Here is a 14045-nt window from a genome sequence, read left to right as displayed (position 1 = left end):
TAGAAAAGCCAGTGCAACCATTTACATTCAAGCCATGGATCTCATCTTTGGCTTAGTATTCTTTCCTGAGATTACAATTCCCCAGGGTGAATGTCTGTGCTGTGCACTCAGCAGGGAGAACGGACAGGAGTGCCATGGCAGCAGCAAATGGTGAGAGAGCGACCCCTGCCTTGCTCAAGCCTACACTGAGAGGGACAGAAAAGGTGGCAGAAATCCACAAGCTGGCCAGAACCGGGGGCTCGTCAGTCCATGAATAACTGAAAATGGACTCTATTTCAAAGCCTTCTCTCTGTCAGATAGTGAACTCAGTAATGGAAAGTTAAAAAGAACCTTTGAAAATGCTTTTGCCATACTAAACATATTTGAACTAAAAGGTGGAATTATTTGCAGAATTATTCCTCTCAGACCCAAGGGGTTAAGGCTTAGGTGCAGATTCCCACAGAGAAGAAAATGTATAACCAGAGAATTGCGCAGAGTGTTTCCTGCATCGTTAATGATCCTTCGGAGTGGGAGACAATGGAGGGGGTGCCAACAGGTCGTCATCCACCAAGGAACACACTGTTCATAACAACATACATCGCTTTTTCCAGACCCAGAGACCTGGGTGAGTGCTAACAAGCTGGCACAACAGGCTAATTTGATGTGTGGGATTAATACGTTAATTTAATGCCTTCCTGTTTGGTTAAGTGGTTTGCATTTCTCTATTTCTAAGTTTGGCATTCAATCTCTTTATATATAGAGGGACCATTTGGCCTCTCTAACCTCTTTTCCTCCATTCTCCGAGTGATAGCCCCTCGTCTGTCATGTCAGCCTCATCTGAACATAGGATGCTCATTCTTGACTTCAGGCTGTGTGTGTGCCATTCTCTTGGCCTGGAATCCTGTCTTCTCCCCTCTACTGACCTCTCTAAATCCTACTCGTAACTCTTCAGAGCCCTACTCAAGCCCCAACTCTTTAAATAAACCATTCCTAAAAGCTTAGCTCATACTAACCACCACCCCTCATGAACATCAGCTGCCTCTATGACTCATTCTGGTCCCTCTGCACATTAATGCCTTACACTGGTCCTCGACTGGTTTGCATGGACCATAACTAGACCATAAGGTCCTGGGGCATAGGGATGATGACTCATAGCTCTTTCCTCTCACTGTTAGCACTCTGACGTGGAGGCATAACCATTCTTCAACCTCACCTTACTTGACCCCTTAATAGCATCAACACCATTGACCACTCCCTCTATGAATCACCCTCTTTTTCTAGATTTTCCTCCCAGTTCTTGGCCCCTCCTCCTCCACCCGACTTCTAAATGTTGGTGTTTCTCAGGTTCAGTCCCTGGCTGCTGCCTTTTCTTCTCTTTCTGCACTCTTTCTCTAGAAAGTCTCAAACATTTCCATGGTTCCAAATGTCATCCTCATCCTCCCAAACGTCTATCTCTAGCCTGGACCTTTCTTCTGAGCAATGCCTGGGAAGCCTAGGCCAATCAGTATTTTATGATGTTTATGAAGACAAGGCCATTTTTTATATAGATCATTTAGCTCCTCAAACAGAAAAGCTCTCATTCTATGGTTTTATTGTCTCTTTAATCCAAAGCATCCACCACAAAGATGATCATCCTGACAGAAGACCAGGCAAGATACCGTTATTCATGGAGGAAACTGATTAACAACAGACTCCAGTTATACACTGACAGATCAGTACACTACCTGCATTGAAGTACTGAAAGAGGACACAAAAAATGGAATTAGGAGGAAGGGATCATGCCTTTCGCTCAGAGTTCGCCAGTGCTCTGCAAAGTGTCTCCCACTTAGGGTGCTGAAAAAATTTTTTTCCTAAATGACCAAATTAAAAAATGAAGAACCAGGTTGACTATGCCTAAGTGGGCTCAGTCTAGAAAGGGTTCCAGTCTGGGGAAAATGGCTTATCTATTGACCTCTATTTGTTGAAATGAATCCAAGTAGTGGAGGAATAGAAGATCATGAGCCATTGTCAAACGGAACAACTCTTCTCAGACCGGTTTGCCTTATACTCCTTCAGAGAGTAAGTTGGGGCTGTGATCACTGACCTCCAGCAAAAAGGTTTTCTAATCAAGCCAAGTGACATGTACATCTTGCCAACTGGTGAGTTAGGATTCCATAGAACTAAGTAACCATTGGTTGGATCATGTTGATAATTTTACTATCAACCATCCTTTTAAATTGACTGATCTCTCCAATTCATCGGATTTCGGTACCTATCTCTTAAAAATCAAACTGATCAATATAGCTGGATAAACTGAAAGGACATCACCAGAGGGCCATGCTCTTTGGATTCTTTCTGACACACCAAAGCATCAGATCCCAACCAGGACAATTAGACTGACTCTCTTTGATTTTCACTGGAGGTATGTCTCTCATCTCCTCAATTAAGTTTATAAATAGAAATTTTACTGCTTCAGAGAGGATATAAATCAGCTCAGTAAGACACTCTTGGGGCAAAGAAGAGGAGACAAGGGCTGGGGGAGGAGGACATATTTATTCAATGAAATGGAAAACGGGGTGGGTGTGGGTAAACTGCTTGAGACGTAGGTTCTCCTTTGTGTAGGAATAACTGACAAGCAGCCCGAAGGTGTCTTCCTTCAAAGGAGAGATCAAATTGAGAATTGACAAGAAATAGTGTCACTCTACTGATGCTTCAAAATGTTTCCACTTATTAAAAGATTTCACTGCTGAACACAAAGTCCAGCTCCCTGGATAGTACTTGTATAGAGAAAAAGTGTGTTGCTTCAGCAGTGACTCCTCTTCATCCCCCAACTCGGGTACTTTGTGAAAATGCCTTTTGTCAGCTTCCTACAGCTCTGTGCCTCAGTGAGTCACAACCAATAATCTCCCTCTCATAAAGCAGCAGGGTACCAAGAAGGCTAATTCCTCCACACCTCTTTCTTTCCCAGATATATTTTGTGCACTGAGCATTAATTAAAATAGCATTTTGCCATGACTAGACCAATTAGCATCTACTCTGCTACAAAATAAAATAATCTCCCTGTATAATGGTCAACAAGCCTTAGCCTTAGTAAATTATTCCAGTATCCAATCTATATTCTTCATGCTGCTGCATAAGCCTATTTCCTCTTATACTACCCTCAGTGAAGTCAGAAAATATCATTCATTCATTTAACAAATATGTACCACATGCTTACTCTGGCCCAGGCATCATGATAAGTGTCAAGGATACAGATCTCTGACCTCATGAGGCTTCCAGTTCAGTGAGGGAGATAAGGATTAGACAAGTTATTGTGTAAAAATATTTCATTCTAACTGTGATAAGTACAACAGAAGAGACCATGTACAAGGCACCGAAAATGAATTATTAAATGAGACTTGATTGACTTGGGAGGGTCAGCAAAGGCTACCCAAACAACAAATCAGCCTAGCTGAAATCTGAAGGATGAACAGGGGTGGAGGGAAAGGAGAGAGAGCATCCTAGGAGATGGAAGAACCTGTGCTGGGGAGCTGAGGCTGGAGGGGCCAGGTATGTAAATGAACAGAAGGAAGAATGGAGCGTGGGGGGAGGGGAAGAGAGCATAGGGAGAGGCAGCAAGATCAAAATCAGGAAGGCCTCACGGGTCATCTTAAATGTTGTAGACTTAGTCCTAAGAATATGAAATGCCACTACGGATTTTAAGAAGGACAACAACATAGTTAGGTTTTTATTGAGAAGCACCACTTAGCACTATGAGGGTAAAGAAGTGAAGAAGGCAAAAGTAGAAGCAAGGATTCTAGTTAGAAGCTATTTGGCAGACCATGATAGAAATGAGAACAGTTGGATTAGGCTGATGCAGTGGAAATGGAAACAAAAAAAAATTAAGATTTACCTAGGAGGTAGAATGTACAGTACATACAGGTAGAACTAAGGGAGAGGGAGGTACAAAGGATAACTTGATGGTTTTGGCCTTGAGTAACTGCATAGATGATGGTGACTTTTGCTGAAATAGAATACGTTAGAGGGAAAGGAGCTAGTTGGAATTACTGAGGGATAGAGGTACACAAGTTCAGTATTACATGTGCTTCATCTGAGATATCTGTGAGCTATTCAAGTGGAGAGGTTCAATATCCAGCTGGATATATGAGGTACTACATCATTAATGAAGATCATTCTAAATTATAGCACAGTCAAACACTCTACATTTGTTTAATTTTTTCTAGAAAAGGAATATGCTGTAGAACTGCACTGCTCAAAATGGAAGCCAGCCAAATGGAGGCTACTTAGATTCAAATTAATTAAAATTAAATACATTTAAAAATTAGTTTTTCAGGGCCGGCTCTGTGGCTTAGCAGTGAAGTGTGCGCGCTCCGCTGCTGGCGGCCCGGGTTCGGATCCCGGGCGCGCACCGATGCACCGCTTCTCCGGCCATGCTGAGGCCGCGTCCCACATACAGCAACTAGAAGGATGTGCAGCTATGACATACAACTATATACTGGGGCTTTGAGGGAAAAAAATTAGTTTTTCAGTGATGCTAGCCACATTTCCAGTGCTCAATGTGGCTAGTGACTACTGTATTGGACAGCACAATGGACATTTCCATTACTGCAGAAAGTTCTATCAGACAGCCCTGCCTAGAGCATCAGGGGCTTTCTTATTTACAACACTCAGCTCTGACTAGTATTTCAGTGAGTGTTCACAGTCATTCTATCAACACCAAAGAATAGAATCCTACTGTATTTTGTGCCCCAGACAAAGCTCTGAGGTTGAAGATGAAGAAGATATGGGAAAAGAAGAAATGATAATCCTTGTTATTCAGATATCTTTCAATCCATATCAAAAAACAGATGAAGGATGAATGCCATGGAGAGAGCGTATGAGGGGTATTGGGAGTGAACACACATTGTAAAAATACTATCAGACCAATGGGGGAGACTAAAGTCAGATGAAACTAGGTGCCAAGGAGTCATTAAGTCTCTATTTGGATTTTGACAAGAGAACGAGAACGGATGCATGAGAAGAGAGGGAAGGAAGGTAACTCATGTGGCGAAACAGTTTATTCAGAAACTCAAAAAGTTGTATACATTGGGGGTGCCTGAAGGAAAACAGAAACTATGCTGAACTGTAGAAGAAACGGGGTAGTGGAGGAAGAGTGCTTGGGTGGACAAATGGAAGAAGAACTAAAGAATCAACCCAATTTGGAAGTCTTAATTTTGCACTGACTTACCACTGAGGGTCATTCAGACACTGAGCTAACCAGTGGGGACATAAATAGTAACGGGATCCTGATGCTGTCCTCAAGGAGCTCCTAGTATAAATAGCCATAACCAACTACCAGGCTGTCAGGATCAAAGACAGGTGATAAAAATAGGTTTTACAAAATATGTTCTTGCTCAATAAATATGTAAACTAAACACCATATTTGCAATATACAACACATATATCTCACCAAAAAAATGCATATTTGAAAATTACTATACAGTTAGGTGCCTGAACTGTGGGTGGAAGCTCAAATGAGGTAAACACATGAGGGTCCCGGAATGAGCTGTGATGGGGCAGAACAGACACCCAAGTGCTTCATCCTGTAAGTGTTTTCACTGTCTTTATTCATTTTTAAGCAAAATTAATACACCAGAGGCTACAAAGCACAGTTTGGGTTTAACATTTTATAATTTTAAAATTTATTAATTACATGAGCCCTGGCTCAAAGGCAACAGAGTACTGCTCAACATTAAGTTCAAGGTTAATGTTAGACTCTTCATTAAGGAACATGAAAATGTGTTATAGGGTTTCAGCCTGAGCTGAAAAGAATTCACTGGCTTTCACAGGTGGTGGTCAGGTTTCAGGCTTTGGGAAGACTACTCAGATTTGAGGATGAAGATTAAAACCTTTATGATACCACCTTTTATGGTTTTTCTTGGTGTTGCATAATCATGGCTTTCATTGAAATTCCTCTTTCTATTGGAATTCACTGACATTTCTTTCCTGCTCATTGCTGTGTACCAATACTAAATAAAATATTTATCTTTAAACATACATGAGCATATTCAAATTCTTTCAGATATGTTATTTTGCTATGTGCTTTGTATCAGTTGTTTTTGGGGTTTTTTTTGGTGAGGAAGATTAGCCCTGAGCTAACATCCATTGCCAATCTTCCTCTTTTTGCTGAGGAAGATTGGCCCTGGGCTAACATCTGTGCCCATCTTCCTCTACTTTATATGTGGTATGCCTGCCACAGCATGGCTTGATAAGCGGTGTGTAGGTCCGCGACTGGGATCCGAACCTGTGAACCCCAGGCCACCAGAAGCAGAGCGTGCGAACTTAACCACTACACTGCCAGGCTGGCCCCTGTATCAGCTTTTATTGAAATAACTGTCCACTTGTACTATGGCTATCTTTATAGAAAAACACTCAAATGTATTCTATTTTGATGGTGTTGGTTTTTTAAAATGTATTTGCTTTAGATGTATATACTGAGGGAATTTAGGCACATTAATCATTTCCCAGTAAATTTCTTGTGTTTTATTGCCTGCCGTGAACACTGGTGCCAGCATATTTCTTTTGCTACTTTCTTCAGCGTTATCAGAATATTTCGGCATATTCAGAATGGATGGTTTCCTACAAGATTCTAATACATCATACACCACATTTACATGATAAAATATTTGCTTATAGTTTAAAATCACTTAAAATTTATGTGTAAAGTGCTTAATTAATTTTCCAAATCATTTTCCTGTAGAGTTGAAATGTGTCAAACTCTTAGCTATTTTTTACGCTACTATAACAGTACCTATCAAATTAGCAAAGATTAAAAATACCAGTACTACTTAGTATTGGCAAGGGCATTCTCATGCACTGTTGGTAGGAATGTAGCTTGGCATACTTTGTCTACAAGGCAGTTAAGAACTAAGCAGTATGCATGGTAAACCTTAAAGATGAGAAAAATCTTTGACTTAGCAATTTTACGTACAAGAATTCAACTTAGTTATGATATTCATCTCAATGCAATTGATAATTGCAAAAAAATTGAAATAATATGATTGTTAATAATAGGAGACTAATTGAATAAATTATGGCATATCCACATAATGAATTCCATGTAGCCATTAAAAAGGGTAGTTAGAAATGGATTTGGTGACGTAGAAAAGTGGTCCTTATACAAACATACCTTAGAATACTAGCATTTGTTTTAAATGTTATATATGTGTGTGTATAAATACAGAAAAAATTTAGAAGAATGGGTATTAACAGTGGTTTGTGTTAAGAAGGTATTTTTCTTTTACTCTTGCCTGAATTTTCTATTTTTATATAATAAACATGTACTGCTTTTATGGTTAAAACATTTTTTTTTTTTAACGGCTACAGAAGCCTCTCTTGGCTGTCCCACTTCTGGGCACTTGAACTTTGAACCACTCTAGCAAGAATGGCCCATGATGGGGTGAATCTGATGACTGCCTTCCCTCCCAAACCTTATCCACCTGGCTCAGCTGTCCCCTACCACACGAGCAAGGATCCTGCTCACCAAGCTGTCCCGGATGCACGGGGTCTCCACAAGCCTCCGGACTCCATTCTCCACGGTGACTCCCAGCCAGTTGAGTGCTGCCCAGCACCAGAGGTAGTCGTACCCACCATGCCAGTAGCTCACAAATGCAAACGTCAATGCAGTGGAAAACAGTGTCCCCAGCAGGCCATGCTGGGACCCACCCACTGGAATGTACACATACCTGGAGAAAGAAGAGGCTGTTAGGAGCCATGCACCATGCAGAGGGCTGTCCCCACAATACTACCTGCTCCTGGGCTTGATTCTCCTGTCACACATTGCTAGTCACCGTATGAAGACCCTTCCCAACTTCCAGGAGGCCACAGAGCACTCCTTGAATTCTCCATCTCACAAGGAGTTGGCAAAAACTCAAGCCTCAGCTCTGTGGGCCTTTAGGTTAAATGAACACACAGGCTAAAGAGCTCTCATTACTAGAGCAAAATAGCACTTATAAGAGGCAGGGTGAGGAGTAATGAATTTAGAGTTTCTAAAAGGGATGCGCCCAACCTGGGAAGCCCAATCACAGAATGGCAATTAACCTTCTGGCTATGTGGGGACACCAACTTTCAAGGGAGGTATATATTTTACAGCTCAAACTATTAAGTTTATGGTAAACCCAGTATTTAAGCACAATTGCTAAAATCAGGACCCTGAACGGCAGGAGCTGGCTGCAGAAGACGGGTGCCAAGGCTGGTTCCCCCAGCTTTCCAGGCAAGTTGCCCAGAAGCAGTAGCGAATTTGCAAGTGAAGAGAAGAGCTCGGTGCTCACAGGGCAGCCAAATTATCACCCAAACTGCAAAGCTACTCCCTGCATATGTTCTCTGCTGCTGAAACAGCTGTCTGACTACATATAAGCAGGACTGTGTTCTTCAATCAGTATTTTTCTACGAGAGTCAGACAAAACTCATCTTAGGTTGTTAGGATCTGGAGAGCTAGGAGCATACCCGTCTTGCAGCAGCCTTTTTAAGAAGCCCACAGGCCTTTGTTTATTGCTGGTCAGTGCTTCTTTGTCCAATCTTCTTCAAGGAAGGAAAAGTAAATGATCATTTCCTGAATACACAGTGTGTTCCAGGCACAGGACTAGACCCTTTACCTACATTACTTAGTTTGATTCTTTGAAACACCATATGCTTTACACCTGCTGTTCTAGCATGCCAACCAGTTTACAATTTGTCCTGTTTATATATTATTTTAATATCTTTCAGGAAATGTCTCTTTGAAAATCATTTTTGAATAGAAAAGTTTTATAAGCAAACCAAAGAAGAAAAATAAATGGACTCCTCAGTCCATGAATATTGCAAAAGACTAGCAATATAAGTATTTTTAAATGTCTTCCTTCACTCTCAAATGTTCTCCAGTTTAGATAACAAATTACATGATCAGCTTGGGTAGCCCCATGTTAGGAGTGAGAGAACTGAGGCTGAGAGTGAATTTGACCAAGGCACACACCTGGGAAGGAAGGGGAAGAGCCTAGATGCAAACTTGCATCTATGACGCCAAAGTTAACGTTTTCCATTACACCCCTGGGTTTATTGTGAAAGCCCTTTATCTTATACATCACCTCTATCTCACCTGGTTTCTGAAACAAACCAGAAAGCATGTGAGAACGCAGTCATTTCAGAAATAAGTGAAGCAAAGAAAACACTTCCTCTTGCGCGAAAACAAGACCATCTTGACAATCAAATATGTATCAAGCAAATACATATCAAGCCCTCACTACAGATTAAGGGATCCTCCATCTGCTGTCAAGCATTTATTTAGGCCTCCAGGGCAGTACTGGCATTATGGGAAACACAGACATAAGATACTTTCTGCCAAAATGACAAGTAGAGCTGATTACGAAACAATAGCAAACAAGCCCTATCATTAAGCTACATGATATGGTACAAAGTAGACCAGGAGGGTTTGAGAGTATGGAGGAGAAGGGGGTGAGTGGAGGCAAGTGGGGTAGGGTATGGGATGCTTAACAGCAAAGGTCTCCACCTTGGCAAGACCTAGAAGATGAATTTTACTGGGCAAAGGAGAGAAGGGTGGGTGCTGCATCATGGTCCTAGAAGGGCTGAGCAATGAGCCAGAAAAGGCTGACAGCCCCTAGGCAGTGGTTTTATTTGGTGTTCTGCTGCCTCCTAGAGGCTGCTTGGTTATTGGTGTAGAATACTCCTCAGCAGAGGCAAAAATTGGGCCACAATTCTCTGCAGACTCCTACCTGCATGGAGGTAACCACTGCCCCATCATGGCGTTCCATGAGGCTGCTCTTCACTTCATACAATCAGTGTTGGGTGTAAGAAGGTTGCATGTAAAAAAACACAGGGTGGTCAAACCAATTTCAAAAGTGTGAAGAATGATGGCTGTTTGCAGAAACTTCCCAGATAATTATTTTATAAAACAAGTTAATACTAATTTCTTCTCACCCAACATAGCTGTTTCATGTTGAGATTTTTATTGTATCTCACTATATTAAAGTAAGCTTCAGTGTATATGTCAAAAAGACCAGTGTAGAATAAAACCTCTCACCATCCACACCAATGGTCCTTAGTATTGGATTCAATTCCAAAAAGGACGTGTTTTCAAGCGTGTGACGAGGAGGCATCTAGCCCCATAATTAAGTGCACAGCTATTTTAGGCGTCTTTTGGCACTATGGCTTATGTTACTCTGCCTTCGAAATGATAGCTGACAAAAATCTCTGAGAACTCCTTTTATTCCAGAATTCATATGTGGCACGTCTCCAAGGACATGAGGACGCTTGTTTTAAATCGGAAGAGGGTATAGTTTCCAGATCAGAAGATAAAAATCCCTTCTCACTCTTAATTTCCAGAAGGCAGTTAAGTACAGCAAGAAAGCAAGTGAACAGGTTATTTTCTCTTACAAATTTTACCAGTCTTATGTCAGTTCCACGATTAATAAAAACAGAAATATATCTCTCTTTTAGAAAAGCAGTAGCATGACCTCACTTACTGAGATCTGCTACACAGTGAAATTGATTTCCAAACGGAAGGAAGCATTCAGCATCACCTTCTCAGCAAACAAAAATAAAAAGATTTCTTCTTGTCAGTGACTGTGTGAGCTTGCCTCTGCTCAAGGCCTTCCCCTGCCAGGTCAGCTTCGTGTGGTCACTGCTGGCAGAGAATGCTGCTTGAGGAAGTTAGCATCCATCTGCAGCCACCTTCTTAATTTAAAACCACCTCATGGAATCAATGCAACATAGCAAACCCCCAACTCAGGAGGAGGAACCTATATAAAATACAGATGTTATTAATAACGTCTACCCTTTACTGAATGTGCATGAGCCAGGTGCTTTATGTATACAATTTCTAATCATTAAAACAACCTAATGACTAGGCCTATTTTACACAGGAGAGGTAAAATCTGAATCTAGAATGTTCTGGTTTCAGAACTCCCAGGCCTGTGTTCTATTACACCATTTATCATAATGGGAGCATTTCTTGGTGGTATGTTCCTCTCATTTAACCAAATCTTCAAAGCAGTCTCCACAGAAACATCTACTAGTATTTCATTAACTGAAGAAATGCCCTTCGTAGGAAAGGAGCCTTGCTTGGGAGAAGATGCTCATTATTTACAAAGGAGTCTGGGCCAAGGAGCTTTGTGCCAGAAGGCCAGAGGTATAAGTTCAATTTTTAAACAGACTAGTTTCCTTCTGTCCCACAAGCAGAGATTACACCTGCTGTCTTGACCAGGCTGGCATCCTGCAGACATCTGACTATATAAGAAATGGGTGATAAGAAATTGATGGTTGGGGGTTGTTGCTGAGTAGGTGTATGTGAAGGGAGAACAAAATATCTATTTCCCTCCCTCATACCTGCTATGAAAAACAACTCAAGAATATGCCCTACAGGGGTGATGAGAAACCATGTGGTAAATACATTAATCTTAAAACCATAGTGCTCCCTTTTTCCAGGACCTACACAATAGCTCCCTGGCTTGCGACATTATCTTCAAATTCTTTGTCAGGACTAATCCCTCTTATCCCTACAAGGTAAGAGGATGAGGCCTAAGACAGTGAGAGACTTGGTTTTTACCATCCCATGGATTGAGTAGAGGTGTGCTTGCAGGTTCCCAGTCTTTAATTACCTATTGCTCGGCAAAGCTGGTGCAGGCAGTGGCTGACATCCTATTCCAGCTCTGCCTCCTCTTGCCACCCTTACTTGCCACTAGTTCTCTTGACAAATCCTAAAATCCTGAACTAACAGGGCTTTCATACCTCCATGCCTTAAGTCATACCCTTTTCACATCCTCTATCCTCTCCGATTTTCCAACTCCTATTCATTCTACAAAATCCAGTGAATTTTCCACCTCCTCCAGGAAGTCTCTTTTGAATAGTCCAACTCTCTACTTAAGCCAGAGAACCTACTGTTTGTATTACTCCTTGAATAATATTCATCAAAGGATGTCTTTTCTATTATGGTTGTAATTTTAACTAAATTGTTCAATCCTTTCAGGCAGTACTAGATATGTGAGTGATGTGATGTGTGTATGTGTGTGCATGTGTGCACGCACATGTGTTGTCATATATTTACCAGTGTGGGAGATCAAAATTGGCCACCCTGAAATATATCTCTTTACCTTGATTATTTTCTCTGACGGACATTTGACCTCCCCCAAACTGCCTACAGAATTTAACATAGAAGACCTGTTCCAGGAAGGAGTTACTATCATATGATGGCTGCAATATAATGCAAAATATATGTTACAATAGGAAAAGCACTAAGCCCCTCTTATCAAAAATTCTGTCTCTTCCCAGCCACATTCTCTAGGTGGCCCTGCAAGGAGCTGCCAGACAAACATTTACATCTATAAGGGAAATCTCCATTTGTAAAGGTATCGCCCTTTTTGTATTGGGAAGAGCGGGGTAGATGATCTTATCTGTGGAAACTCTTATCAGTACAGAAGGAGAGGACTTAAATATGCATACCCTTGATTACTGTAATTTGTCTCCCTTCTGTCTCCCTTCCCACCCCCAACATTCTCCTTTGTCTTTAGCTGAAGATGGTATTTAAAATGAGAATCGCTGCTATTGTGTCGAGAAACTCAGTTTCCCTGGTTACTCCCATGTATACGTGTTATTAAACTTGGTATTATTTTCTCCTGCTAACCTGTCTTTTTAATTATTTGGCCAGCCATAAGAACCTTACGGGAAAGAGTGGAGGGGGATTCTCCCTCTTCCCTGACACCAGTCAATAGTATTTATATAACAACATGATTTTCATAGCCTCTAATAGCTTTTAAACTTGTGATAAATTGTCACCATTGTCACAGACTCATTAGGAATCAAGGGATGATTGTAAGGTCCTGCACCAGTTATTGGGAGAGACTTCAGAAGACACTGTTTCTAAAGAATATATGCATTTGAAGGACCCTGAAGTCTCCCCACACTTCGTAATCCTACTTCCCCTATTAAAGTCAATAGCATGTGGTCCCAAACCTCTAGACCTATCCCAACATCAAAGGATTTAAAAACTGAAAAGTACTAGCCTTTTAAAGACTAGAGCCTTTAGTAGCTTGGAAGAGTATGACCAATGGCTGCATTGGTGGTGAGGTGACCTCACCTTGGCTTCACCTAGGCTCTGAGATGAGCTCCTGCTTAGAGTTCTTTGCAGAGCTGGCCACACCCCTAAACCCAGCTCTCACAGGCAGCGGCTCCCCCACCGGATCTTGGCTGAAGCTTTGGCTTTAGCCCATATTTGCATTCTCTTTCTCACAGCCCAACGACGACCCACCAGTCAAACCACCATCCTCTAGGTAACGGACAAAGGCCTGGTGTTTAGTTCTCATAGAGGAAGCTACAAATCTACTTTTAAAAAGTTTTCAAAGGAAGATGCATGCATAAAATAATATAATGTACTTTTAATATCTTTCTGTCCAGTACAGATCATAATGGAATTTTAATAAGTAAAAATCAGCAGTTGGTTAATGGGCAGCTACAAACTTTATCATCTCCAGAAGGCTAAGAGGTCTACTTTCAAAGCAGAGGGCACATTTTGAGCTGGGCTAATTCTCAGCTCCTTTACTGAGGGATGCTGGCTGTTAAGTCTCGTATGCAACTCTGGAAAATTACCTATTAAAAATGTTATGTCCTATTTGGCAACAGAACATTGTGGAATTTATAAAATAGAGATTAAGCTCAGGCTATATTTAGTCTACATTTAAATTTCTAGGTTCATGTAATTAGATGCCAACATTTAAAAAATTAATTTTTCTTTTCATGCCACGAAGCCAGTAGCTCAAGTGAGTTGAAGTACTGTGCTGATGAACCCAAGCCCATAACTTCCATGTTAGAGAAAGATTCAACTCTACTTTCATAGACCAAAACCCAAACTCTAGCTCCCTCAAAGCTCTATCTTCCTCACTGTGGAAGAGGCTGAAAGAGGATGCACGGCTCAGCCCAGCCGTCCTCACCACTAGAACACAGCCCATGTAGCAACAGCTGCAAAGCACAGGACAAGCAGGAGGGTGGTGCTTGAGAGCAGGAGATGTGGCCTTGGTCCTGCTCTGCCACTTACCAATCTCTGTAACCTTGAGCTTGTCATT

At 41.4% G+C, this 14045-nt stretch overlaps 1 protein-coding gene across 4 annotated transcripts in view; it reads right to left on the bottom strand.

Annotated features, from left to right (window-relative positions):
* The window catches only part of HHAT (hedgehog acyltransferase), a 324456-nt gene that overhangs the window by 82438 nt on the left and 227973 nt on the right, over positions 1-14045 (bottom strand). For all 4 annotated transcript variants that reach the window (XR_009219848.1, XM_058539785.1, XM_058539784.1 and 1 more), the window contains exon 10: positions 7481-7682. Coding sequence is in view for 3 of the 4 variants with exons in the window: in XM_058539785.1 (XP_058395768.1) it covers positions 7481-7682 (202 nt within the window). In the remaining variant the exon portion in view is untranslated. The remainder of the gene's footprint in view (positions 1-7480; positions 7683-14045) is intronic.

This window comes from Diceros bicornis, chromosome 4, assembly GCF_020826845.1.
Source record: "Diceros bicornis minor isolate mBicDic1 chromosome 4, mDicBic1.mat.cur, whole genome shotgun sequence".
Taxonomy (NCBI): Eukaryota; Metazoa; Chordata; class Mammalia; order Perissodactyla; family Rhinocerotidae; genus Diceros; species Diceros bicornis.
This window is presented reverse-complemented; position numbering and strand designations above follow the sequence as displayed.